General features: G+C 31.8%; 1 protein-coding gene across 4 annotated transcripts; it reads right to left on the bottom strand.

The window, feature by feature from the left end:
- Positions 1-27,774, bottom strand: LOC124369754. Of its 4 annotated transcripts, none has more exons than XM_046827836.1 (2): positions 27,684-27,774; positions 1-6,588 (listed from the first exon to the last, which is right to left on the bottom strand). In XM_046827836.1, exon 2 carries the CDS (start codon positions 6,582-6,584, stop codon positions 5,379-5,381), a length of 1,206 nt encoding a protein of 401 aa, XP_046683792.1. In that variant the 5' UTR covers positions 6,585-6,588; positions 27,684-27,774; the 3' UTR covers positions 1-5,378. The 4 variants fall into 4 exon arrangements, with proteins under 4 accessions (XP_046683792.1, XP_046683789.1, XP_046683791.1 ...); XM_046827833.1 differs by lacking the exon at positions 27,684-27,774 and adding an exon at positions 27,236-27,405; XM_046827835.1 differs by lacking the exon at positions 27,684-27,774 and adding an exon at positions 23,001-23,355.
- Positions 27,775-27,975: the final 201 nt, after the last annotated feature.

The following is a 27,975-nucleotide window of genomic DNA, read 5'->3' as shown; positions in this document are numbered from 1 at the left end:
TACAAGTACAATTTTATTAAACAAGCAACTTAAAACAATGATTATATATATTTAGGCTATTTTGTAAGCGATTCCACTTTAGGTGTTGGAATTTTCTATTCTTTATAGATTTCTCTTTTTCCTTTATGTAATATATAAATATTTATATTTTACATAAAATAAAATATATTATTTTTATTAAAACTATATATATGTATGCGTTAAATCATTTTATGAATAGTAATAATACATATATGAAGCATTTCTGAACTAGATTTCATTGCAAAACTTATAGTTAATAAAACATACTAAATAGAAACATTACAAACTACAATGTTTTCATACACAGTGCTCAACAACAAAATCCAAATAGTCCACAAACTCTTATATTTGAAATATAAACAAGAAATTCATATAAAATATACAAACAGGTTGAAACATTGCTTGGGATGTATGAAGAGTTGTCATCCAGTTAAAAATACAGGAATTAACAAATATTAATGTTCCCTCATATAAATCATTTTCAAGAGTGTTCCCCCTACCGTACAGTGTCCAAACCTGTCCTGTTGATTGCTGGATTCATCTCTGTCAAGTTTTTTTAATAAAAGAGGATACCAGTTGAGGTAAATGTTGTAGGCCTACATCAGAAGCGGAATCTTAATCAAAGTAACCTCATGGAACTAAAAGATTGCCTTAGTAATGTTGACTGGTTTAATTGAGGTATATGTAATAATGTAGGTATTGATGTTGTTTTCATTGTTTTTTTATGTGTTCAGTCATTATTTTAATATTTGTTGTCCTTTTATCAGTGTATCTGTAAAATCTAAATGTAAACTTAAAACTTTGTATACTCAGGCATGAGAGCTTATATTTTAATATTATATGCCAGATGTAAACCAAGCTTAGATGTTAGGGACATTATTTTCAATAACTTCAAAAAAAAAAAACAATACAATCAAGAAATTAATAAGGCAAGGAAGATTGCTATTAACACTATGGTTACAAATGCAAAGAATAAATGTCAAACAATATGGAGAATTAAAAAAATAATATGGTAATCTGAGTAAGCCTTGTAGTAATAGTGTACCTGTAATACCTGATGTCTTTAATAACTTCTTTGTTAACCGTAGTAGTGATAGTGTAAATACAATTAATGACTATGCCAGCAACATCATATTTTGATGTCTTACAGAACTATCCTCGTCCTGTTAATGTTATCGAACATAATTTCAAGTGGAATGTAATTGATTGTGATACTGTAATTTCTGTTGTTTCCAAACTGAGCTGTTCATGTAGTGAGAGCTTATAAGTAATGTCCAACTTTGATTTAAAAAATATTATAGATGTAATAATTCTACATCTTACTTATACAATTAATTGTATGTTAGTTAAGAGTCAATTTCCTAGCTGTTTAAGGTTTTCTAAGGTTACCCCTATGTTTAAGAAAGGAGTTAAGAATTTACCAGAGAACTACCATCTTATAACAATCGTTCCGATAATTAGTAAAATAATAGAATCGTGTTTATTAAGGTAACTTTTTTCAATATTTTATTTTTAATCTACCTTATCAATTTGGTTTTAGACCAAATCATTCCAATGTTATGGGTGTTGAAGCAATTATTGAGGTTGTCTTGAATTGTTTTGAAAGTAAGCTGGTGACTTGACTACAATGATAGATTTGAGCAAGGCTTTTGACACTGTAACTCATTCTATTATATGTAAAAAAATCTGGAATTTATTGGAATAAGTAATTTGGAATTACAGTTAATTGAAAGTTATCTGAAAGACAGAGAAGATATGGTTTTTGTTAATGACTCTTCCAAGAATTTTTAAGTGTAGTTGCAGGAATACTCCAAGGTTCTATTTTGGGGCCCTTTTTATGATTAGTATTTATTAATGATTTTAGTATAAATGTATTGTTTTTCAAAGTTATATGAAGATGACAAAACCTTGCTGTGTTATAATACTAATACTTTTAATGTTAGAACTTAGCTTACAGATTCTTTAGAACAAGCCAACATCTGGTTTTCTCTGTAAATAACCTAATGATTAATGAAAGTAAGACTGAACATATACTATTCTCAATAAAACATAATATAGACGTTTATAAGATCCTTATTTTTATCCTGTCAGGCTATTGGGTATTTATGGGTATTTATCTTGACATTAAACTGAGCTAGTATGCACAGCGACCTTTTCTGATCTCAACACTGTGTCATTGAGTTGCATTGTACATATGTATATATATATATATATATATAGGTACACACAGTAATTTTTAGTGAGTAACCTATGGGTTCCATTACACAGCTTAGAGGAGTCCCACACAACAGGCTTCCCACCTGTGTGCATAAAGCAGTTTTGTACCTCTACCTTAAACAATGGCTAGAAGGGTAACAATAGAGTGAATATTTTACCAACCAAATCTCACTAAGGAAGTATACATACATATGCTACATGAACTCTCATACTTAAATTGAGCTTCCAAAATATTTACTATATTTTGTTATAGAACACTATGTATAAAAAAGTTTTTTTTATCACAATTTATTTCAAATTATATATCACATCAAAGTAAATTATTAACAACAAAACATTTTGATCTGTCTTACAGAAATAAATTTGTATTAACAATAACAGCCAGTATTTCAAAGATATATAAACTTAACATATAATTTAATGTGACATAAATCTATAAAAAAAAAGGAATATACTAGGATAACATAAACTACAAATCCTAACAGAAACTGACATCTTTAAAAATTAGTCCCAAGAAAATCATCTTGTGTATTGTACAAAATTTCAGGGCTGTAGAAGAGGGATCAAATAGGATAGGAAAAGTAAGCTTACCTTCACTACACTGGAAGACTGAACCCCCTCTTTATGCAGAAACTCAAGTGGAATATTTCATCCTTACTAATCACTTTTTCAACCACAGAAAACATTCAGAAAGCATGAAACAAATACTTAATATATGATTTACACAATTGTTTTTGTGTCAATAAATAAAGGTGTAATCTTCCAGTTTGGTGGTAAGCCTACTCTTTTATTCCCTATCCAATTTCTGTTATTGAAAACTGGCTTTAATTTTCTATGCCCAGCAAATGTATTAAAGTTTAATTTTATCTGTTTGATGTAAAACGTTTCAAAGACAAACATTTTTATAAATGACTTTTAGGCATGTTGCATGCAAACAGAACTTTTTATCCTATTGAGCTCAATTTTAATAATAAAATACAACAGGTGGGATGGTATATTATTATTATTAATAATATAAAATTAATGATTGTTCCTAATAATTTTCCATGTAATTCCCACTTTAGAATAACATTTTTTCGGCAAAACTCATATATAATAATGAAAATTGGCTATATATCAAGAACCAACCTGAGAGTAATTTGAAAAGAATTTCAGGTTCTGATTTTTAAACATGCAGTTAGTTTTTCTATGACACTATCCCTTTTCATCATAACTTACTCAAAGTATAACTTATACTGTTAAAAATGTCTCATTATTATTTATTTTTCTACATGGACATTGTTGCTTTTTGGACTTATAGCTCCTCAGTAAGTTCTCTGTAGTTTCATACAGTTGATTTTCTCTGGCATCACAATTTCTCTTCAGTACTTTGCATATTAGAGTGAACACACACAGTATCATACAGAAACTGTTCTAATACTACTGAATCTATTTTTTAGTTACATTATAATAGCAATTAATTTAACCGTCAAAACAAGTACCCATAATAATACTATACTAATTTGAACACATTTAGTACAATCATAATTACCTTAGATCAGAAGAATGTAATTTTCAACATATTATTTAGTAAATAAAAGAGGCAATAAAGAAAAATTAAGATTCAATTTGTTAGAAACTCAATGACAAAAATAATACTGATTGTTTAAAAGGCAAGATTATACTATGCTATAGAGATACATGTGGCATTTGACAAGCCTGATGCAATATATAATAACCTAATAAAAGTTAAAGGATAATTAGATAATCCAATCCATCCAAACCACTGAGCTATGAGCAAGAATATTGTTCTTGTTTTACTTTTAAACCTTTTAACAGAATTCATGCTCTCACCAATCTCAGGAATAACAAAATATTCACTTTTATGTTTAATTTAAAATGAACAAAATTATCAGTGCACAATTTATGGTATAGTTTGAATATGACAGGTTTTATTAAAAATTTTTGCACTGTTATAATTTACTGAAATGTTACATAATATGTTAAATTTACAAGTGATCGTTCAAAATGAAACCATTCTAAAAAGATCTGTTTCCAGTGCAGTATACATGGCATGCAGAAGATTACACCATCCTCCAATAAGGGGATACTTTCAAAGATCCGTAACTTGTGGTTTTACTAAGCTACATTTAATTCAGCTAGTAAAATACTGATATTTTGCTGTATAGAAGGTTTAATTTGCAATTCAAGATATTAACCACTTATACATCATTCAGTGAAACCATCAGCTTACTATTATTAATAATTATCAAACTGAAGATAATACAAGTTATAATACTAATTATAACCACAGATTTATTATGAAATAGAATTCTATAAATTAATAACAAGGATTACAGAGATTCTTATAAATCTGGATTTTATATTTAGAATACTCCCAAATTATAACTTCAGAGAGCGCAAAATAACATTAGTCTCACTTTCATATATTGAAATTTATTATTGGTTTAATTAGAATATATTTCTTATATTAATTTAATTCATTCATTAATACTAAACAAGTTACTGCCGAGGTAGTTACTTTAACATCCTCCTAAGTTCACGTGTATATTGTAATCTAGTTTAAATTTTACTTTGTTAGCATTACTTTAACCGGCTGAATACTTATGTAAACCATGAACATTTATTTGTAATTATCTCAACTGGAAACTGTAAATCATGGTTGTAAGATTAAACTAATGTTTCATAAAATAGAAAACATTTATTAAACCCTGCAGAAAATTTAAACATTCCTTTCATGAAACACAAAAAAGAATTTTTTCCTCTCACACTATATTAATTAATCTTTTTACTATTAATTAATGAATAGTCATACATACAAAATGTATTAATACACATTAACATTATTTCAAGCATCCAAACCATATTATAAAGCTGTAGCAGAACATAAAAAGATTTTTAATTTTCCAAAAGAGGCTTTTTACTTTCAAGGATATCATCATCAGACCAATACAACTAAATACTGTCATTTAATATGTGTATATTTATGTGTGTGCTTCACCTGATTGATCACTAACACATAAATAATACGAGTATTCAGTTTTTACATTAAAGCTGAAAACAATATTTGTTGTTCAATTAAAATAGTTACCTCTACCAGTAAAAAATAAAAGTTTGATTTAAACTCTCGTATAAATTACTTATAAACTTTTCAACATGGAAACATATTGTCTCATAAGGACTGGGAGCAACTCCTTGATTTTCTTACAACTAAACATTTTTGCAAAGATAGGATTACATTTCCCTGTAGAAATGTCATTTCCTGTTATTCCTTCCAAGTCTAATCCGTCTTCACTACCATGAACATATATGGGGCACATTCCATATACAAATACTGCAAAAAACCAAGGAACTACATGCTTGATATGATCCTTCAACTCTTCCATTGTGAACCTCTCTTTACAGCCGGCTTGCTGCAAGCTCTCGTTTAAAGTCTTAACATAGATCTCAAACAATTCCAGCTGGTTATGATCACGAACGTCATCATTAGCACTTGTGTATAGATAATAAAAGAGGTCCATAACTGGAGTTGTATATCTCGCTAGTTGGAAGTCCAACAGCTTCATGTCAACTACTTCATTGGCGTTGTTGTATTTGAACATCAAATTGCTGGTCCAAATATCCCCATGTACCAGAACATTTAAGCGTCCAGGTCTTGGCTTTATACATTCTACAGCTGATTCCCAGATGCCATCTGTTTTATCCAAAATAAAGTCTGCTAATTCTTTAAATCCCATTTCTTGTAGGCTTTCTCCGATAAACTTTGTACCAAATTCTGCCCATCTCTTTATTGGTCCATCTTTTAGAAACTCACATTCTCCACTAACTGATTCGATCAATTTAGGATCATCATTATACACAGCAACAACTGAAGCATGATATTTAGCTAGAAATTTGAACACCAGTTTGCTGTATACCAAATCTAACTGCTTGTTTTTATCGAGCACAACATACTCAGGCTTCAAATCCTCCAGTACGATCACCTGGTCAATTGGACTGTAAAAACTTGTTGGTGCAAACTGACAGTTCATTTTTGCTGACATCTTTTGTAGTAATCCTCCATAAAAAACTGCCTCTTTGTCATAAAATTGTGTGTTGGATGCTATTTCATAAATTAATCCTACTTTAACCGGCTGTTTCACAATAAGCGATTTAAAGTGTACCTCAGATGAATCCCCTTCTGTGTAATGAACTTGGACTCTAAACAGATAACTTGCAAAGTTTTCTCCAGGTGTAAGTGCAGATTTGACAATATAGCTGGCCACTTTCACACATGATTCTTCTCCTCCTCCAAGCGCCTTCTCCAGAAATGATTTGTCGAGCCAGTCAGGGATGTCGTCTTCCATTATACTGCAAGTAAATGTATGTTGTTTAAGAAACAAAATATTGCAGTTAGAAAGTATATGTAAAGAAAAAAATATAAACTTAATTTGTATATCAGAACACTGGCTGAAACAAAATCAAGTAGATCTATTTGTACCAGAGAATTTTACTCCAGCCAGCGTAGTCTGTAGAAAAACTAGGAAAAATGGTGGAGTTGGTATTTATGTTAAAAATACAATACAATTTTCTGTTGTTGATGTATCTAAATTTAATTTTGAGTTAGATTTTGAAATATGTTGTATAAAATTAATACAAGAAAATATTTTGATTGTGAGCATTTATAGATCTCCAAATGGAGATATTAACAAATTTTTTAACTGTTTTGAGCATGCTGTCAAAAGGTTACTAATTAATAACCAGAGGGTACTCATAGCTGGGGATTTTAATATTGAAATGGGTAATAGTGATAATGGTAATTTGGATTTTTCTAAATTTAGTAACATTCTCAGATCATTTAATCTTTTTATTACAAATAATCAACCTACACGTTTTAATTCCTGCATTGACAATATTATTGTTAATTTTAATAAAAAGCTATTTACTACTACACTTGGTGAACATTGTCTTGCAGACCATGTACCCCTTTTTTTAAAATGTTTTCCACAAAGCACTTACAGAACAATCAAAACATGTTGCAAGCTAGTAATGGTTTTATTAGAAGGCACAGTGATGAAAGTCTGGATCAGTTTATTTATTATTTAAAGAAAGAAAATTGGGACATGATAGATGATTTTAAACAAAATAAAATTGACATTAAAACACTTTTTAATAGTTTTTTTTTTTTTAATTTGTTGACTTATGGCACTATTGCTCACCCTTAGTAAAAACCTCAAATAAATCACGGTCTAATAACACTAAACTTGTCAAGTGGTATACACCGGAACTAGCCAAAACAAGAAATGAAATGCTTGCATTATTCACAATTTATAAAAGTTTGAATTTAAGGGGGTCAGAGCAAACTCAGGCAGCTTATAATGTATATATTCAACATAAAAAAAGGTATAGGAATGAATTAACACTAGCAAAAAAAGTTGCAGTTAAGCAGTATATTAGTAAAGCTCCTAACCAATGCAGGGCTGCTTGGAAGGTGATTAGTAATGAACACTCACCTACACACAGTCAAGATGTAAATTTGGATCCTGAGGAATTCAACCAGTATTTCATAAACTCAATTAAAGAGCTTAGTGAAGGAATTCCCCCCAGCCACCATAGTCCTGATTACTTTCTGGGAGAACGAATGATTGATCAAAATTCATTTGTTTGGCTAACAGTTACAGCCGAGGATGTTATAAAGGCTGTGTCAAAATTCTCAAATTCAAAAGCTATGGACTATTATTGGTTGTCGAATTTCATTATTAAAAGTACTATTGAATTTATAAGTGAACCCCTAGCGATAATTTTAAATAACTGCATGAATGAGGGTTTTTTTCACCTTTACTAAAGGTGTCAAAAGTTACTCCAGTGTTTAAGAAAGGTGACAAAAATTGTGTACATAACTATCGTCCAATCTCAATTGTCCCTATATTTTCTAAAATTTTTGAATCAATTATGTACAACCAGCTGAATGGCTATTTTGAGTTTCATAATTTAATTTCAAATAGTCAATATGGCTTCCGCCAGGGAAGATCTACAACTTCGGCTGTATTAAACATAATTGATCATACCCTAGAGGCTTTTGAAAAAAAGGATTCCTCTTCATTAGTTTTATGTGACCTCAGTAAAGCATTTGACAGTGTCCTTGTTGATGTTCTTCTTGATAAGCTTGCATTTTACGGTGTTAGTGATTGTGCTTTAAGACTTATTAAGTCATATCTTTCCAATAGATTGCAATATGTATGTGTCAGGAATAAATGCTCTCAAATGAAAACCGTGGAAACTGGTGTTCCACAGGGTTCTATTCTTGGGCCTTTTTTCTTTATTGTTTATATTAATGATCTTCCTAAAAACCTCAATACTCATTCAGTGATTTACGCTGATGATACCACCTTACTTTCTAGTCATCATAATTTAGACTGTTTGGCACAAATTACCCAACAATCTGAGAAGAGGGCTTATGAATGGTTTGCAGCAAATAAGTTAGCATGCAATTTGGATAAAACACAGTGTATTACTTTAAGCCTCAAACAGGAAATCAATTTGGTATCGGTCAAGCTCCTAGGAATTAATGTAGACTCAAAATTAAACTGGTCAACTCATATAGATACTGTCTGTAACAAAATCTCTAGAGTAAATTACTTACTTTGGAAACTCAAAAGTTTTGTTAGTCCAGAGTATTTAAGATTGGCATATTTTGGGCTTTTTCAGTCGCACATATTGTATGGTCTACTTGTATGGGGTCATTCTTCACATGTCATTGACATTCTTGTGCTACAGAAAAAGGCTGTTCGTAATATTGGAGGAGCCAACCCACTTGAACACTGCAAACCTCTTTTTGTACAATTTCAAATTCCCACAATAGTAAATCTTTATATTTTTCAAGTTTTATTGTATACAAAATCTAATTTGAATCTTTTTCATACAAGACAGGAGATCCATCAATACAACACTAGGGGAAGGAATAAGATTGATATATTGCCTCACAGACTAGCTAAAACTAAAAGCTCGTTTAAATTAAATTTTATAAATTTTTTTAATAAGCTGCCTGATGATGCGAGACTTGTTTCCTTTAAAATATTTAAAAAAAAGTTATATGATTGGCTAGTGAAAAATCCTTTTTACAGCATTGAGGAATTCATGAATTGCCATATTAATGTTAGGTTTTAGTTTATAACTAACTATAATTACTTTTATTTATTGCTACTTTACTTAAATTTCATGTGAACTTTTTACAACACTTTTGTGTTAATGCAATTTTAGCTCTAACAATGTATGTAATTTTAAAATGACTTGTCCTATTTCTGTAAACAGATCAATGGAATAAATTATGCTTATTCTTATTCTTATTCTTATTCTTACTGGAACATAACAGTTGCATGAAACTACTATAAATTATAACACTTTATGATACTTTATAACATGGTGAGTTTCAAGTAAGAGGTCACTCTATGTAACTAGAAATGGCTCCAGTAATTCAGTTTTAGCACACAGTGTTTCATATTTGTCATAGAGGAACTTTCTACCCATCTGTATTAATTAATATTTGATAAATTTTTTGCCAGCAGGAACATTTTTGGTCTTTATACTTCTACTTAATGTAGGACTATTCAACTTGACTTTTGTTTACAAAATGAATCATTCAAATTAAGGAATTAATCAATCCATAATCTCTAGTATTACAAAATATTTCACTCACACAGTATATAGAGATAAAATATAATACCTTTAATATAATATAATATAATATATTATGTTATATTATTATATTTAATATAATTCCTTTTGTTATCAACCTGTTCCATCATCTTGGATTTACATCACCTCATCCATCCTAACAGAAACCAAGGAAGAATATGTTAAATGATGGAATGTACCCACTTTTCTACACCTTTTCTATTAAAATTAGCTTGCTGCAAATGAGGACTTGACCTGATTGTTTTAGAGCATAATTACTAGTATAAATCCTTTGGATACCATTGATCAATATAAATTAGGCCTATTATTAAAATAATCCTGTAATAAAGTACAATACAAGAGCACAAGAAAATAAAATACATTTTTGTCATAGCTCTTCCACATAAAATTCTGCAAAAACTTATTTATAAATATGTAAATATTTTTTGCTAAATTACAACTAATTTCACTTGCAATGTACATGCAAAATGTTTTAACAAATGGGTATATAGCTGTAGCTCGACACATATATTACTAGAGTAACCATTTTAATGGGTTTTTAATATCTGAAGAAGAGTAAAAGTTCAAGCCTCGAAATTTAGTGGTATACTTTTTGTAACATATAACTATGGCAACCGAACAAAATCCTATTTTCCGTTTTAATTATTGGGTTGTTATAAGCTGTTAATAAATTATGAGAGTACATATACAATAGACTCCCGCTTATCCGAGTCCCAATTAACCAAAGGCCTTCGAAGATAGAAAATGTTTATTTATAGACCAAACAGTTGCAGTACAATAATAAGATAATGCGTGTATCACTAGCGGCTATATCAATTTGTAATGCATGTACTCTGGCTGTTGCTAGGTCGAGTAGTGAATTCTTAGAATACGCATCCTCTTGGTGACGTAACAGTTGCTGAGTTATGATAGGTTGGTGATTGGAGACGGAACCGAAAAAAATTGAGAAATTTGTTAATAAATTTGTGAGTGGGGGTAGTGGTTTATTGCGGAAAACAATGAAGAAAGACGAATATGAGCTGACATCGGAAGCCTCGTTTTTATGGTTCATTCAAATGCGGAGTTTGGGCAGCCCTATAACTGGCGTAATACTACAAGCGAAGGCAATAGAATTTCATAAAAAGTTTAAGGATGGTGATGACAGTTTTACAGCCAGTGATGGATGGTTAGACAGCAGGAGGAAAAAGCGGCATAGTATTAGACAGCTTAATATTGTTGGTGAAAAATTATCGGTTGATTCTTCAGAAATTACAAAATAAATTGTCAGAAGTTGTTTTGAAGTCTGGTCTAACATCTGACCAAACATTTAACTGCGATGAGACTGGGCTCAATTTTCGTATGCTGCCAACTAAAACTTTGGTGGCTAAATCTGAAATATCAGCTCTAGGATTTAAGAAGAGCAAAGAGTGTGTTACAATCTTATCATGCTTCAATTCATCAAGAACATTTAAACTAAACCTCTACTGATTAGAAAGGCCCACAAACCCAGGGCCTTTAAACACATCAATGTTAATTGCCCACCATGTATGGAAATAAAAAACTGCATGGATGAACAGCCAGATATTTAAGGAATGGTTTTATAAAGAGTTTGTCCCTTTTGTTGAGGCATTTAAAAAAAAAAACCTTCCCTGAAAAGCAATCCTATTGATGGACAACGCACCTTCACACCCCGATGAGGATGAGCTTTGTAGTGATGATATTAAAGTTATGTTTTACCCCCTAATGTGACCTACTACAGCCCCGCTCAATCAGTTCTTGAAACCATGGAAAACAACTATAGATGTAGACTTATACAAACAGTTATTTCACATCTATATGATGGGATGAATGTTACAGAATCTCTGAAATAAATAACAAACAAAGATGCAGCTTTTTGGATCGCAACGGCTTGGGACGAAGTTAAAAATTCAACAATACAAAAATCGTGGAGAAAACTTTTTAACTTACGAAAGCATAAAGAAAATGTATCAGCAGAGGACAATTAAAGCCTATTTGAATAAGCACAACTAGCTAATCAGCTTCCTTGTGATCAGCTGATAGAAAATGAAGATATTCATATGTGGTGCAATGAAGATGCTCAAATGGAACTTAGTGATGACGGAATTCTGCACATTGTCAACAATCCGCAAGAACCTGACACAGACGATATCACCCCTAAAGTGTCTCATTCCAATGGACTGAAGGCGATCAACGTTGCTATTGCCTACATCGAACAGCAAGAGGAGTCCACGCCACTTGACCTCCTAACACTGCAAAGGTGGCGCTACATCGCGGCAACCAAATATTATAAAACAACTGCTTATAACTAAGTATAAATACAAACTTGGCACATGTATAATACTGTTGTTAAAATCCAACATGTTTGTTGTAATTTATAACCTATTTAACATTGTGTCTGGATTATTCAAGTTTTTCCTTATCAGAGGTAGTCTCGGTCCCATTTACCTCGGATAAGCGGGATTCTACTGTCCATGTGTTATAATTTAAAATATTTGGACACACAAGTGTGTCAAATGTTCAGAAATACCTTAATATTTTTGAAACTATAGCAGATAAAATCTAAAGACTGCACAATGTTCTATGGCTTATCTTAATAACTTTTTTTATGCAAGAACCACCACACCTAATTGGGGGGGATGGCTCCAGGTGTGTGTCATGAAAATCTTAAAATGCAAGCCTAGGTCTTATGCATATCATTTTAGAGGACTTAATTAGATCAGGTGACTGTTGGAATAAGATCAATATTGATCTTGATATGAATATTAAACCTTTAAACAGCCACCATTTTGTACAGAACAAAATGTTTTAAGAATCTCTCTATTGGAAAATAGAGCACTTTTGGTAAGTTATTAAGATAGGGGTATAGAATTAAAATAGGTAAAATCTTATTTGTCAAATAGAAAGCAAGCTGTAATAGTGAATATTGACACTTCTAATTTTCAAAGTGTGTTGTCAGGAGTTCCACAAGGGTCCTTTCTTGTCTTGGTTTTTATCAACTACATGCCTTTTAACATTCCCGATTGTGTCCATCCTATGTAGATGACACTTCTGTCCTTTATTCCAACAACGATTCTATTGTTGTCAGTAAAGAACTCACAAATGCTGTACAGCCACCCAAATCCTGGCTCAATGTAAATAGATTACAAGTAAATGATAGTAAGACTGAGCTCATCTACTTTTCACTTTGTAATATTACTCTATTTGGAAATGAAACCGAGTCTGTAAAATTGTTGGGCATGTGTCTAGATAATAAACTGACTTGACAATTGCACATAACTTAATAATAGACAAGTGTATGTGAGAAGCTTTCTAGAATTATTTAATTCACGAGGAAACAAAATCTGTGAGTAACGAAATACTGATTATTATCTATTATGGCCCATTTCATTCTCTGCCGCTGTATGGTGTTAGGTTATGGGGTAATACCAGTTCTGCCTCCAAAGTATTAGTTCTACAGAAGAAAGTTATCAGAGTATTGGTTGGTTTGTCAGATCACGAATTGTGTAATGATAGTTTTAAAACTCTTCAAATTATGATTGTGCCTTCACTGTATATATTTTCTAATTTAATGTATTTAAAAAAATATGTATAACTTCAATACTACGTCACTGTGTCTCATAACCATTAATATAGAACTAGAAACAAAAAAATATTGTATCCCCTTTCAAATAGGTTAAGTAAATCATTTTGCAGCCACAAATATCAACAGTATAATTTTTATATATAATTACCTCTCTTTGTTAGGCAACTTAGTATACTCCTTTTAAAACACTACTTACTAGATGGTTTAAAGAAATGGCCGTTTGCTTCGCAGATGAGTATAAGAATTTAAATATTAGTGACATGATTTGTTACCTCTTAGGTAGGCCTATGTACAAGGGTCATTCAACAATTAGAGACAAACAAGTCTAGAGAGGAAACAATTTATTTTTACAAAACAACACTTTTACTACTTTTCAACATAATCCTCTTGAACATTTATGTACTTGTTCCAACGGACCACAAATTTTTATACCAGCTGCAAAGAACTCCTTATCTTGGTTTTTGAGCCGGTTTTCCACAAATTTCTTTACTTCCTCATTATCCTGGAACCTCTTGTCTTTCCACGCAATGCCTCCTTCAGCAGACCAAATAAGTGGAAATCACTTGGTACTAAATCGGGACTGTAAGGAGGATGAGGCAGTACTTCCCAGCCCATTTTGTTAATGGATTCTCGGATTAGTTGAACAGTATGAGGACATGTATTGTCTTGTTGGAGAATCACACCTTTCCTGTGAGATCCACGACGTTTCTCTCATAGATGGCTTCACTTTGTTCAAAAGCATATCTGAGTAGTATTAGCTGTTAATTGTACGCTTCTCTTCAAGATAATCACAAAAAACTGGACCTTCAGCATCCCAAAACACAGTCAACATGACTTTTCCTGCTGATGCTTGGGTTTTTAATTTTTTCCAGACAGGTGAGCTGGTAGGCATCCACTCCGTGCTTTGCCTTTTTGATTCTGGATCATAATAGTGAACCCAAGTTTCATCACATGTTAAAATTTTGTTGAGGAAGTGCTCACCTTCTCTTTCATAATGTTCCTGTAGCTCTGTGCACACGCTCAACCTTATCTCCTTGTGTAGCCGTGTCAACTCCTTTGGGACCCATCTTGCATAAGTTTTGTGGTACTTCAACTTGTTTTTAATAGTGTTATAAACTGTACCCATACTCACATGAACTTTTTCAACTGTCATTTTCACAGTGACTCGGCGGTCAGCACGAAATACGTAATCAATTCGACTTTCCAATGAGGGAGTTGAAACTTCAACTGGTCCGCCAGGACGGTGTTTGTTAGTCACTGAGTCTCGGCCATTTTTGAACTGTTCTACCCATTTGTAAAAATTTACACAATTCAAAAAATGTTCACCATACACTTAAGTCATTCTAGAGTATATATTCACTGGTTTTTCACCTTCATCAAGTAAAAAACGAATAACAGAACGTTGTTCAAACAAAGTAGAATTTTCAAGTGGACTTGCCATATTTAAATATATTTTTGACGTTATAAAAACAAAAATGTTAATCAATCAGCTTATCCCAGTAATGTCAACTTAAAGCTATAAAAGTACCAAAATTACCCTACCAACAGTTTTCTCCCCAAACCTATTTGTCTCTTTAATTATTGAATGACCCTTGTAATATATTTAGTTACCATTGTTGTAAACCTGTGACATAGCTTATAGCACAAATTGTTATGTATAATGGCTAAATAAATTATTGGTTGATTGAATAACCCATTATTGGTTGGGCCTAAAAAGTTAAGTTGATAATCGGAAAATTATTTCACACCCCTCACTGTTATTATATAAGTTTATTTTAAATCAAAATGTTCTTATGACAGTTTACATAACATTGTTTTAGTTATTGTTTGAGATATATATATATATATATATATATATATATATATATATAGTAACTTTTGAAATAAATAAATATAACTTTACATGGCTTTAAGTGGAAATGAAAATATTTTCATACTGCAGACAAAGAAATTACTAATAACAAATCAGGACATGTAAGTTTTTTACTTAATTAAATGTTATTTTTTAAACAGTAAAACTAAGTAATCATAAGTGGTAAAACAATGAAAGAAAAAACTCATATGAAAGAAGTTTCAGTTTTTTGATATCATGAGTAAAATTGTAAAAAATGATAGCCGTGACAGTAAGTTAATGTAGATTCATTTTATATAGGAGATATGACAGGTAAAACATTCCTTTATTGTCTTCACTATAAAGTAAAATCACTCACTCACTGGCCTTGCTTTTACATTCAGTACAACAATACAACCCCCGAAATAAAATTCTATTTTTCATGTCTACTCAACATCATGTCATATCAATATCTTAGGGGAAATTTAAACCAAATCTATTCTTTTTATACCAGCTGGCACTTATTGTTCCCCAAATTTAATTGTCCAACATTTTGTGTTCAAACTAAATGTAACATTCGAAATTTTAATAAATAAATACTATAAGGATGTAATTATATTATGGCAGGAGACATATCATCAATGTTTTGATACAAATTACACAGACCAAAAATGCTGGTGGGTACTCTTTCCAATTGTAATATGTGTTGCTTAGTTGATTTTCCAACCAGAGTCACAGAAAAATATAAAGCGTAATTTATAATGTTATTACTAATTTTACTTTAAATAAGATAAATGTGACTGGGATGAACACTCAAATATCTGATCTTAACAAACTAGTTGTTTTGGATACAAAACAAAAAATATTAAACAAAATGAATTTTATAAAGTTATTCAGACCTATTTCCCAAAATAACTGAATTTATTCTCTACAACGTTGAACTAAGAAAATTGTTTTGATGTTTATAATGCTTGTGTAGGTTGTAAGCTTAATGTTTTCAATAGCAGCTTCATTTATTACTAAAGTTTTGACAGGGCCTTATTGAAATTGTGTCGATGCAATAACTCTTGATAGAAAGGTCTTGAGAGAGATGAGATTCCCTATCACAGTTTTAAAGTAAGTCACAGCCTAACAAGTTAAACCTCCTACAGATTTTATAAGAACAATGCTAAACCGTTAATTATTTCACTCTCTTATTTTTGAATGTAGAATTTTTCTGTATCTAATTTTAAAGACATTAAAGAATTAAAGAGGCTTTGTACCCATCCAAATTCCTTTTAGTTTTCTGTTATTATTGTTAGATTTTTAACAAACAAACATCTTTGTATTTATACATTTTTAGAATTGAAATATTAAACTGCTGAAAGAGATTTTCCAAACATTCTATAAGCATTTTTATGAATATAAACTGTTTGAATAAGCAACGTCATGATGAGAAATCTTTACAATTATCTGTAACCAAAAATAAAGGTGAAGATTGTTTAAGTTTAACTTTGTTTTTATGGGTCAATATTTCATCACAGGCATACTCCTTTTTCAAAAACTAGTTTACACAGGCATGCAGTTTGCTGTAAGGCACTTTTCCATATAGTGCTTTTTTTATTTCACAACTGTCATGCTCCATCCAAGTCTCATCCCTTTTCCACCACAATTTCATATACAAAACTCTTGAGCCGTTGTACTTGTACTTTCATATACAAATGTAGTTATATGAGAAAAATTTTCAGAAGGTTCTATAAATCTGAAATAATGTTATTTAAGAATGAAGTTGTTTTTGACTTTCATCACTAGTTTATCAGTCACAAGACTAGACAAAACTCCTACTGAGGTCATTTTGAATATTGCTATGGTCATGTTTTTAAATCAATACACTATTACCTCATGTAACTTTCACTCATTATTCTGTTCCCATATATTGATGATATATTTCAATTGGTGTGGGGATTTTACCAATTAAAACCTAATCACAAAACACACCTCACAACAAGTGGTATTTTATATTGTAGAGCACATATCAGTAAGAGCTGAGTAATACATCAGATGGTTCAAATCCTATTAAAATACTACAAACCAAGTTATTATAATATTAATTAAAATGAGTATTTAACTCTAAATGAGTGTATTTTATATATAATTTTTGATACAGGTCTGAAAATTTACAGAATAGCATCAGATAATTTACTTATTATTATAGAATATTTCATGCCTCCACACCTACAACAAAATTGTATCACAGCTACAGAGCTTTATTTTTAAGGAGAGGTCGATCCACTTCACAATGAAAATCAATATCAATATCATAATTATAAATGTTAATGTTAAGATTGAAAGCATTCATTTTTAAATTTAATAAGAACATACCAGTTATGATGTCTAGCTCAGAGATCAGTACTGCCAAAAGAACGAGTAAGGCAACAATACAAGCGTGGTTGGACTGTGATAAGAGCATGAGTTATTTCTATGTCAAATATGTTTAACCTTGTGTGCACAGTAAGCTGATAAACATTCTGTGTAACAAACAACACTTTTTAAAACACAAGAAAGTCTCAAATGTATTTTCTAAAGTCTACAAAATAATAAAATATTAGATTGTATTTACGGATAAAATATACTTTAGATTCATTCTCTTTCATAAATCCCAGCAAGCAAAATCTATATCTAATGACTTAGGGGATGGAATTTTTTTCTGTGGTGGCAAATCACCTATACAGTGGGTTATCAAGCACTTCCCATGGAAATTTGTAACCAAAATGTATACAAAAATCAATTTAATTTTGGTTTAAAATACAACTACAATTCATACAATTTTATATAAATGCTTTAAACTCTTCAAATATCACTTAAATCAGAATTTTAAAGATTCAAATATAGCAGTTTGTTATATTATAAAGTATATATGATTACATAATTTAGAATATCTTGTTTCTACAGTCATTCATTGCAACCTTTATCTCCCTTCTTAGCCTGAAATAATTATTCATAACTTCAGACCTCTTAAATTTCATATCAGCAGAACGCTTCCAAAAAAAAATTAAATATATATATATATATATATTTATTTATTTATTATATTTAAATGATCCAAACAAATCAATTTTGCTGAATATAACTAAGGTTACTGGAAAATGTTTTCCTTTTCATGGATATATTATCCCTCATTGACATCCACTGAGTTAACTAAACCTCAGATTTAGTGTCAAGAGAAAGGGAGAGAAGTATGTCACTTCAGTTATAAGATGATAGCTGTGATATATAACCATATGTTAACCAGATGAAAAATGGTAGCATTCAAAGAAAGGAGAATCCTCCAACCATCTCATACCGCATACACAAATCTCAAGAAAATGGTTATCTCTGTTTTCCACAACCAGAGCAACAACCTCACGGCAGAAGTAGACATTCTAACATTAATGTACCCTGTGACAAATTCGAATAATCCGTACATGTTAACCACCCAACTGGTAGTTAAAACATGCACAGCTGGCAAGACATTTTTGGTTGATTTGTTTGTGTACTTTAAAAGTATTTTTTCAATACAAATGTTTCACATAAATCAGTAAGTAATCATGCTGCATATAAAACCGTCAATATAAAAATATTTTACTCCGACAAATGTTCAAAATTACTTTTTCTTTATCTTCAAAAATATCTCTAACATTGGTGCCCATACTACTTCATACAGTGTATTTGTATCGCAGAACATCAGTAATGGTAGGGTCGGTCGGGGGTAAAATGGGTACAAAAACATGCTCTTTTTAACTTTAAGGCCTTTTAAAAAAGTTTCTTGAAATTAATTACAAAATAATTACAGGTTCCAGCTTATTCATTGTGACCTCTTAGAATAGTTTAATATGTAATAAAAGTAATAAACTATTTAGTATAAAAGTAATTATTTTTTTTATAGTATACCTATTTTACCCCATGGTTTGGGGGGAGGGAAACGGGTATATAGTAATGTTTTCATAGTTAAAAACACAATAATTACAAGTGCTGTACTTATTTTACCCCAGTATTTGTGTAAAGTAGGCACAGTAAAAATAACTAATGAAATATTTTGGTCACAAAAAATTTATTATTACTAAAAATATCAGTTAGACAAGTAATTTATTTAAAAAATTAAAACATAGAAAACAGTTCGTTGAGAGGGGCACTTCACACAAACTTGAAAAAATCTTCCATTATAATCTGGTACAGAAAAAAACATTAGAAATTTGTCCTAAATCAACCCACTCAATGTCTTCTTTATCAGGAAAAATGTAACGCTCTCCTTCACCTTTGCATTTTGTCAAAAACTTTACGGAATATCGCTCCTTGTTGCGGAAGATCTTGTGCAGTAATTTGTCCCCTGTACTCCTTCACAACCGTGCCACATTCACTTTGGTAGTTTATACCTACCCATGATCCTACAGTGGGTTCAGTAGGTTTTACGTTTTTAGGTAGGCTGCTTTCATCGTCACTTTCTGCCGTATCAAATAAGCGTTTAGTAGCTCTAGGTTTTTTTTGCGGCTTTGCTTGGACCAATCCAGGCTCTTGTTTTATTGTTTTTCTAAGGCTGTAATGGGTTTAGGCCTATTAGTTTTACTTTTTATTTTCTCTTTTCTGGCATCTTCTTCTTCTTTCAGTCTGTCCATTACTTCATTTGTTGTCATTACTTCACCACAACTTCCTTGAACTCGTCGCCTTTTTGTCTTAGAATTTTCAATGCATCTTTTATACTTGATGACTGTTCAGGTGACAATGTACTTAAAATTGCTTCTCTCAGTTTCTTCATTGGTGAAGGAGAAATTTCAGGTAGGCTGCTACAGAACTTGATGGGCCGGGAGTAAATTCTTGTACAGGATTAGCTAACTTTAATCCAGTGGGTTCTGGGTCGGCCAATGGGTGCCTCTGCGATGTCTTTGGGTGTTTCGATGGAGTTTTGCTTAGGTTGTGCTTCCACTTTGTAAGTCCATTGGGCCTAGTTGGTTGTACTGAAACAATCCTTTTTTCTAAAACAGACTTATTCACAGGATAGATCCCAGAGCCCTTAAAACCACCAATAATGTGCTCAGATTTGAATGAAGTCGATACCAGTTTACTTAGAAGACTTGGAAAAAACAGCCTTGTCAACATTTTTAAGCCGCGATTCACGATACCAGTTCTTCAAAATTTCTCTCCACGCACTTTTCATAGGAGCAAATACCCCAACATCCAATGGCTGAAGTGCATGGGATGTATTTGGGGGCAAACACAGAAGAATAATGTCATTGTCTCTTGCCACTCGGGTTACGTTATAGGTCAAGTGACTTCCATGTCCGTCAAACAAGACAAGAACTGGTTTTTCAAGATTTTTTTGTCTGATTTGCAAAATTAATGAGCCATTTCTCAAAAATGAAATCTTGCATCCAGCCAGACTGTGTGACTCCATAGAGTGCACCTGGCGGGTCCTCCTTGAACCCAAGTACTTTGCAAATCTCCCTGTCCTTTAAAAACAACACAAGGTGGGTAGCGTTCACCGGATGCACTGGCTACAAAAAAGAACACTGTATTGCAGTCTGCCAGCTCCTCCTGATCTTGAATAGGACACTTTTGCACTTTTTAGGGACAAAGACCCTTACCCTTAGTGGGATCTGTGCCTAGGCCAGTTTCGTCCAAGTTGAAAATACGTTCTGGGTGATTTTCTAACCCATTTTCCACAAGAACTTGCTCATAAATTTTAAAAAAACTCATCTACCACAAACTGAGACAGTCCTTCAGCCCTTGCTTTTGTTAATATTTGGGTTTCCGTTTTGATAGTTGATGTGCCCACCTTTTTTCAAACCCTCTTAAAAAGTCATACCCTGGCATATCGTCCTTGAATGGCGTCTTTCTACCCACTGATTTTACATAGCTACACACCATATATTGCAAGTCTTTTCTATCTAGTGGATAACCACATTTTGCTGCATACAATAAAGCCTCCACAATATAGTTCTCCTCTTCTTTTGATAGCACTGTTGCCTTTCCAGAACCAGGAGTTTTAGGAGGATTTTCACTCCACCGCCGAAGGGTTTCATAAGGAATGTTATATTTTTTCTTGCTGCAGCATATACTGAGCTTCCATTGTCAACTTCCTTTACTGCTTCCTTCAAAGAATCTTCATCATATTTTTGGGTTTTTTTCTTTATGTATGTGCGTGGCATGATCTAAAACAAAAAAGTGAGGTTAGTTTTCAGTTTTTAAAATATTATACCTATTTTACCCATGTTAACAAATTATGAATAGCAATAAAACCTATTAAACTTTTAAAACATTAAACAAGTTAAAAGTTAAAGTATATATGTGTAATGTATACATACCTGAATTTGAAACTTCTATTTGATTAGGTTAACTTTTAACAATGTCATCAGTTAGGTTGTCTTGGTTACACTGACTCCTGTGAACATATGTTTTTTTCATTTTAAGAAGCTACCAGCAGTTTAGCCAACTCACTTTCAGTATAATATCATATAAGATGATGTTATACATTTATGGTATTTTTTTCTGATCCAAAAACATCAATAACTCAAGTTTTATAATATAAAATAATGTTTATACCCGTTTCACCCCAGTATACCCATTTTACCCCGACCGACCCTAAGCCATTCACTACAATACTTCATAATCGGCCTTCTAATTTCATCCTGCAATGTTTTGCTTCTTCCCCAGAGAAATGTACTAAGGCTATATCACCCGTTGAGTGCTTTCAGTGAGTCTGTTCTGAATCAACTCCAAGTCCCATGTTAAACATTCTATTAAAAACATAATTAATGCAGTTTCAAATCATAGTACAAGCCCTAAACCTAGCACCCCTTGTATTCCTAGTAACTTAAGGGGTAGTTCCATGATATTCTCCGAGTTCACTCAGGATTATGATAAGAAAGTTAAGAAATTATGTATCTATTGAAACATTGTTATAAGTTTATAATGCCCTTTTTCAATCGCAATAGATATGGTGTAACTTTATGGGGAAACAGCACTAGTGCACAAAGAGCATTCATTTGGCAAAAAAAGCGGTTATGTCAATAAAAAATGTATCAGACAGAGAAACTTGTGTTCCTCTATTTAGAGAGTATAAAATTATGACACTGCCAAATCTTTATATTTACTGTTGTTTAGTAAGTGTAAAAGAAGTCCTCCACAGCTTTACAATCAGGGAAAGGGAACAAGTACATGGGTGTGATACGAGGAGGAAGTATTTTTTAGATCTTCCTCAAGTAAGATTAGAAAAAACTAAAGGTAGCCATATTTTTATGAAAATTAAACTGTTTAACAAATTACCACAAAATGCATGGATTGTAACTTTAAAGAATTTTAAGTATTGAGTATTAGAGAACTGGTTCAAAAATAATGTTTATTACTCAGTTTCAGATTTCTTAAGCAGCAATATTACATGTTTATGCTTTAAAAATTAATTTTCGTTGTTTTATAACTGTTTTAATAATTGTTTGTTTGTTTTTGTTTTATTTATTTGTAATATAGTATGTGTTTTATTTATTAATTTATCTGTATGTACATAAATGAATAAGCTGACTTTGTCTATCGCTGTACTTAAGCTTAATGACAATAAAATATTTCTGATTTCTGATTCCTGAATTAGTACAATTACTAGCTTCTCATTTAAGCAAACATCCTCCACAAAGCAGCAGATGCTGTATTAACAAGGTGGATATTCACCTGCGCAAGACAGAATAGTGGAGTTTTCACTATTCAATGTCCAACAGCAAATTGAAGGGTGAACAGCCTTCTCCCTACTCTCCAGTAGCAGATTGGGTTGGCAAATGTTGATCATCATTTTGGTACTCCAAATCAGCTGCCTCTGATATGATGATATCCAGTATCAGATTGATCTGCTGGTGTTTTTGCTGTTTAGATGTTCTCTACATGATGTTCCGATGAGTGGCTAGGGACGATGTGTTAAGGCTAGAGTAAGGCAATCATCACTAAGACTCAAGCAGCTAGCATTGTCTAAAACATTGTAGTGCATTAAATTGTGCACCTGATGAGACAATGAGAATAACTCTTCACCTACATTAAACTAACCTATACTTTGCAGTCCATGTGTCTGTGATGTTGAAACAATGTAAAGAAATCATTGAGAATGTGGTGGTTCATTTTGACCTACTTCATCACAAACTACTTTTCATCTCTTAAGACGAACATGACTCAGGTTCGAGGAGTCAAGTCGATGTCAGCGTTAGATTCCAGACGCTTCACTACGAGGAAGGTGAACTGGAGCTCAACATTCACATTATAATAACAACCCAAATCGATTCGGTAATGGCAGTCAATATTATAATGACGATTCGACAAGCACCCATCTTGTTAGTTTATATAGAACATAAGTTTACACTATTACCACTAAATTTATATATACCATTTCAAACATAAAGAACTGCTGATTTCAATGGTGAAATTTGCTTTGCTGTTTCGGCAATAGTGATGTCCCTGTTCTGCAACGAGGAAGTCATAAAACTTGCGTTCTGCTCAGAACGAGCATTTATTTTGAATCTGGTGATCTGTTTTGGTACTACAAAAGGTTAGTCACAAAAGGTATTTATTCCACAAGATACCATAGTGTGAACTATAAACGAGTATTTACAAGCCTTGTTAAATAGATATGAATGAATGATTTATTTCCATATAAATAAGGTAAATATAAAATACATGTAATAAATGGAAATAATGTTGGCCTGTTACTAGTATATGGCCAACATGAGTTCAGTATTTTTTACAAAACATTATAAAGCTAGAGCACGCCTGCATTACTATAAATACAATTTATTACAAATCAAAATAAAAATCCGCAACGTCTGTTGCAAACAACTGTGCTAAATTAAACAATTCATTGTTTACACTTTTACATTAAATGAAAGATTTACCATTTAGATTGAGATAGGCCTTAAATAAACGTAAATCATTTTGAAATAATTTTGCAGATATACATGGAATTTACTTGCAAGGATCAACTACTTACTTTTTATATATATTCAGTTTCATACAAGTTAATATTTCCTTCACTGAGTGTGACAAACAGAAGAACAAACAGAACAAATTAAGAAACAACAATGATAGCATTTTTGTTAGTGATTTCATGTTTTTGTAGGTAATACAATGTAATTTGTAAGCCTAGGCAATCTAGGTTATTGTGCACTACAGTGAAAGTGTTTGGGATCTATAATATTAGGGTTATATCATGAGTTTTGTTTATTTTGCTGGTTTATTTCTTGTTTGTTTTGTGGGTTGATTATTTGTTTTAGGTTCTACTTTTAGTGATGTCCCAAAACTATGCTGATAAGTCTTATGTTATGACATTAGAGAACTTGTTGGTCTGTCAGACTCAGACGACCTAGGCCTTAAACTATGTTTCCCTTCAAATTTGTTTATTAAGAAATTATCGCAACCTACTATTTTGGGACGAGTTTTTTGTATCTGGAACCAATATAAAATTCAGCATACATTCCTAATACTTTCCTTTTTTCATAATGAATCAAAAAAATACTCAATGAGTCGAAAAAATACTCAATGAGTCATACTTCCTATCACCACATCGCCTTTAAATTGGCCTAGACGTACAATAACCTCTCACTTTCGAATAATAAATGTTGTTTTTAAGTTTTTGTTTTCCTTGAACATTGTAATAACTTGTAAATTTCAAAATAGGTTACAGAAAGTCTGATCTTTTTAAAACTGTAATTTATTTTGTCCCCGATATGGAAAACTCATCCAAAACTATTGGCCTCCTGATAAGTACCCAAACAACATATGTTTCACAGATCAAAGAGTAGGGAAACAACATAAAACTCGTATTTATCAATAGTTTAAAATCTATTGAATACAGCTATCTGGTTATTTTGCCTAAGTAACCCTGTCTGTGTAAAATATTAGCGGTGTCAAAATTAGTGACACCGGCACTTATACACGCTGTGGCATTAAAAGGGTTAATTAGATGTTTAGTTTAAATTTAATATAAAATAACACAAACAGAAAAAATGTTGCTTAATAAAAATCAACAACTTTCACAGTTTTTAAAATAATAATCAAAACTTTTTGTTTTTATTTAGTTTAATTTAGTCTTTCTATTGATATTAGTATTTACTATTATATTTTATAGTAGAATAACTTTTTAAGTACTATTTCTCATGTTAAACTGAAAAAATATATACTGTTAATAAATATTTTTATTTTTTTAACTTTTAAAACTAAATCCTACATTTAAATATAAGACACTTATTCATAACTTAGTGATAGCCTATCTATTCTATAAACTGTGTCAATTTAGATTAAGCCTACAAGAACAAGTGAAAACGTAGGTTAAACCAAATGTTATATCATGAAAAGGGTTAATTATGTATATGCATAATTTTATACCATAATTATCTCCACATTCCCCAGAAAATGATAATTTATAACATATATAGGTTCATAGCATAAATGTATTTTGGGAATTATAAGATTAAAGGCCGAACTGGCAAATCACGAATTTGACGTTATCAACGTATTCTGCTCATCCCCCTGAACAAAAAATATATATGGTTTTAGGGGGTGCAAATGACAAATAACATGATTTTAGAGGGTATATAATACATAAATAGTTAAGTTCTTAATGTTTTGTTTGTGTGGTATGTCTGGATATCTGTAAATATTATCTGCGGTGGGACTGATAGCGTATCTGTTATCTGAGCGCTCTGGGGCAGAAGTCAGAGATAACGTGTACTGTAGATTGGATCGGGTGAGTATGTGACAATCATGGATCAACCATCCACTAGTTCGACCAATCGTAGTGAACTGGTGTGTCGTAAATATTATCTGCGGCTGGGACTGATAGCGTATCTGTTATCTGAACGCTCCGGGGCAGAAGTCAGTGATTCACTAGATATTGCCCGAGTAGGTGCGTGACGATCATGGATCAACCATCCACTAGTTCGACCAATCGTAGTAAATTGGTGTGTCGGAGCGTTTTGTTGGGCATGTTAAGAGTTTACGTTTCGACCGAAACGAGATTATTTAGTTTCTGTACATTCTGTGGAACACGCTAATGGTAAGTGTTCTCTATTAATGTCCATTTATATACGTATTCATATTAGAGATATTTATGATTTATTAAGTTTTTTACACCGTACATAATTGCCTTTCCATTACAATTCAATTTATATTTCTGATCAGCCCCTCTAGAATTTGATATTTTACTGATAGGTGCTATCTCGAGGGATGTTTTTCTTTCGTTGACATCAGCGCGCTGATGGCCGGAGGCACTCGTCTCAACTCGATAACTAATTAATTTGTAGCTCGAAATGTAAGAAAAACATTGTTCATTTGGATCAAAATGCTGCTCATTTCAGTATTATTTTTCATTTACGTTTGTAAAGATGGCGCTACATCCGATGACGTCATCATGAGGTTGAATCATGTTCACGTGATGCCCGATGTGGATGTAGAACATGGAAATATTGCTCTGCGCTTGAACAGTTGTTCCATTTTTCATATTCTAGAACTTTGTTATTTCCACCCCGTCAAACCTTACATTGTTTTGTTCTGTCCGACGATTCCAATAAGTTAATTACGCGAAATTCGTATTTTGCAGCTCTGGCTGGTAATGTGACAATTACATGTATTTTTAACAAAGTAATGGGGAGAAATGGCCACCAATTGCATGTTGTCTATAAAAAAGATGATGGCTAACCTAAATGCTAAATGCAGGTTATGGTATGAATGTTTCAATCTTATCAAATATTGACCTAATAATATAATCAGTTAGAGATTTTTTCAGGAAGATCAACATGAACTTAAATCAAATAAATGGAAACAAACGTATTGTAAGATATTGGCCTACCATGTTTTACAGAAATACTTTTAAATGTTACCAGCCATCAAATAATTAATAATTTTTGTTGACTTCAGCTCTTACTCACATTTTCTGAAGAACTTTCAATGTAATTATTACAAATCAATACTTATACGTATTTCTTATTTGTGTAAACTTGTAGGCTTATACATGTCACCAAACCATTGTTGTTGTAATAACTGCTATTACGAACTTCCGGGCCGGCATACAATACAGACTCTTACTGAAAAAAACCATAGAATCAAAATAGTATGGCTACTTAATTTATCATCGTTTTCATCAGTCTTTGACCAACAGCCTACTATATATTGATATGTTGCTGTGTTATATATTCTAAATAGTATTGCTATTAAATTGTTTAAACTTGAATTCGTTTATTCTAGTATTACAAATAAAATTGCAATAGCAATAGAGCAGGGGTTGCAAAAAAGCCATTTCGTGAAGCCTTGATTATAAGAATATATGCAGGTGTTCACTAAAGATTGTCATAAACTTCTGTGGCTGATAGTACTTACATTTTAAACTAATAACATCATATTACGAGAAATATCTCGTTTAACCTTTAGCCGCCATTTTGTATGTTTATAAAACAATATCTCTAAGACTGGATGAGCGAAAGAAACAAACTCGGTACACAGGTTTAAATAGATAAGAGGAAAAAAAAACATTATGGTTGCCTGTAAAGTCGGTTTTACGGGCGAAGATTTTACGTGACAACGTCTTTTTCTCGGTAGAATATTTATTGATATGAATATTATTAAATTGCACAATAGGAACAAGGAATTGAATGAAAATAAGAATTGCACA

The sequence above is a fragment of the Homalodisca vitripennis genome, chromosome X (assembly GCF_021130785.1).
Source record: "Homalodisca vitripennis isolate AUS2020 chromosome X, UT_GWSS_2.1, whole genome shotgun sequence".
Taxonomy (NCBI): Eukaryota; Metazoa; Arthropoda; class Insecta; order Hemiptera; family Cicadellidae; genus Homalodisca; species Homalodisca vitripennis.
This window is presented reverse-complemented; position numbering and strand designations above follow the sequence as displayed.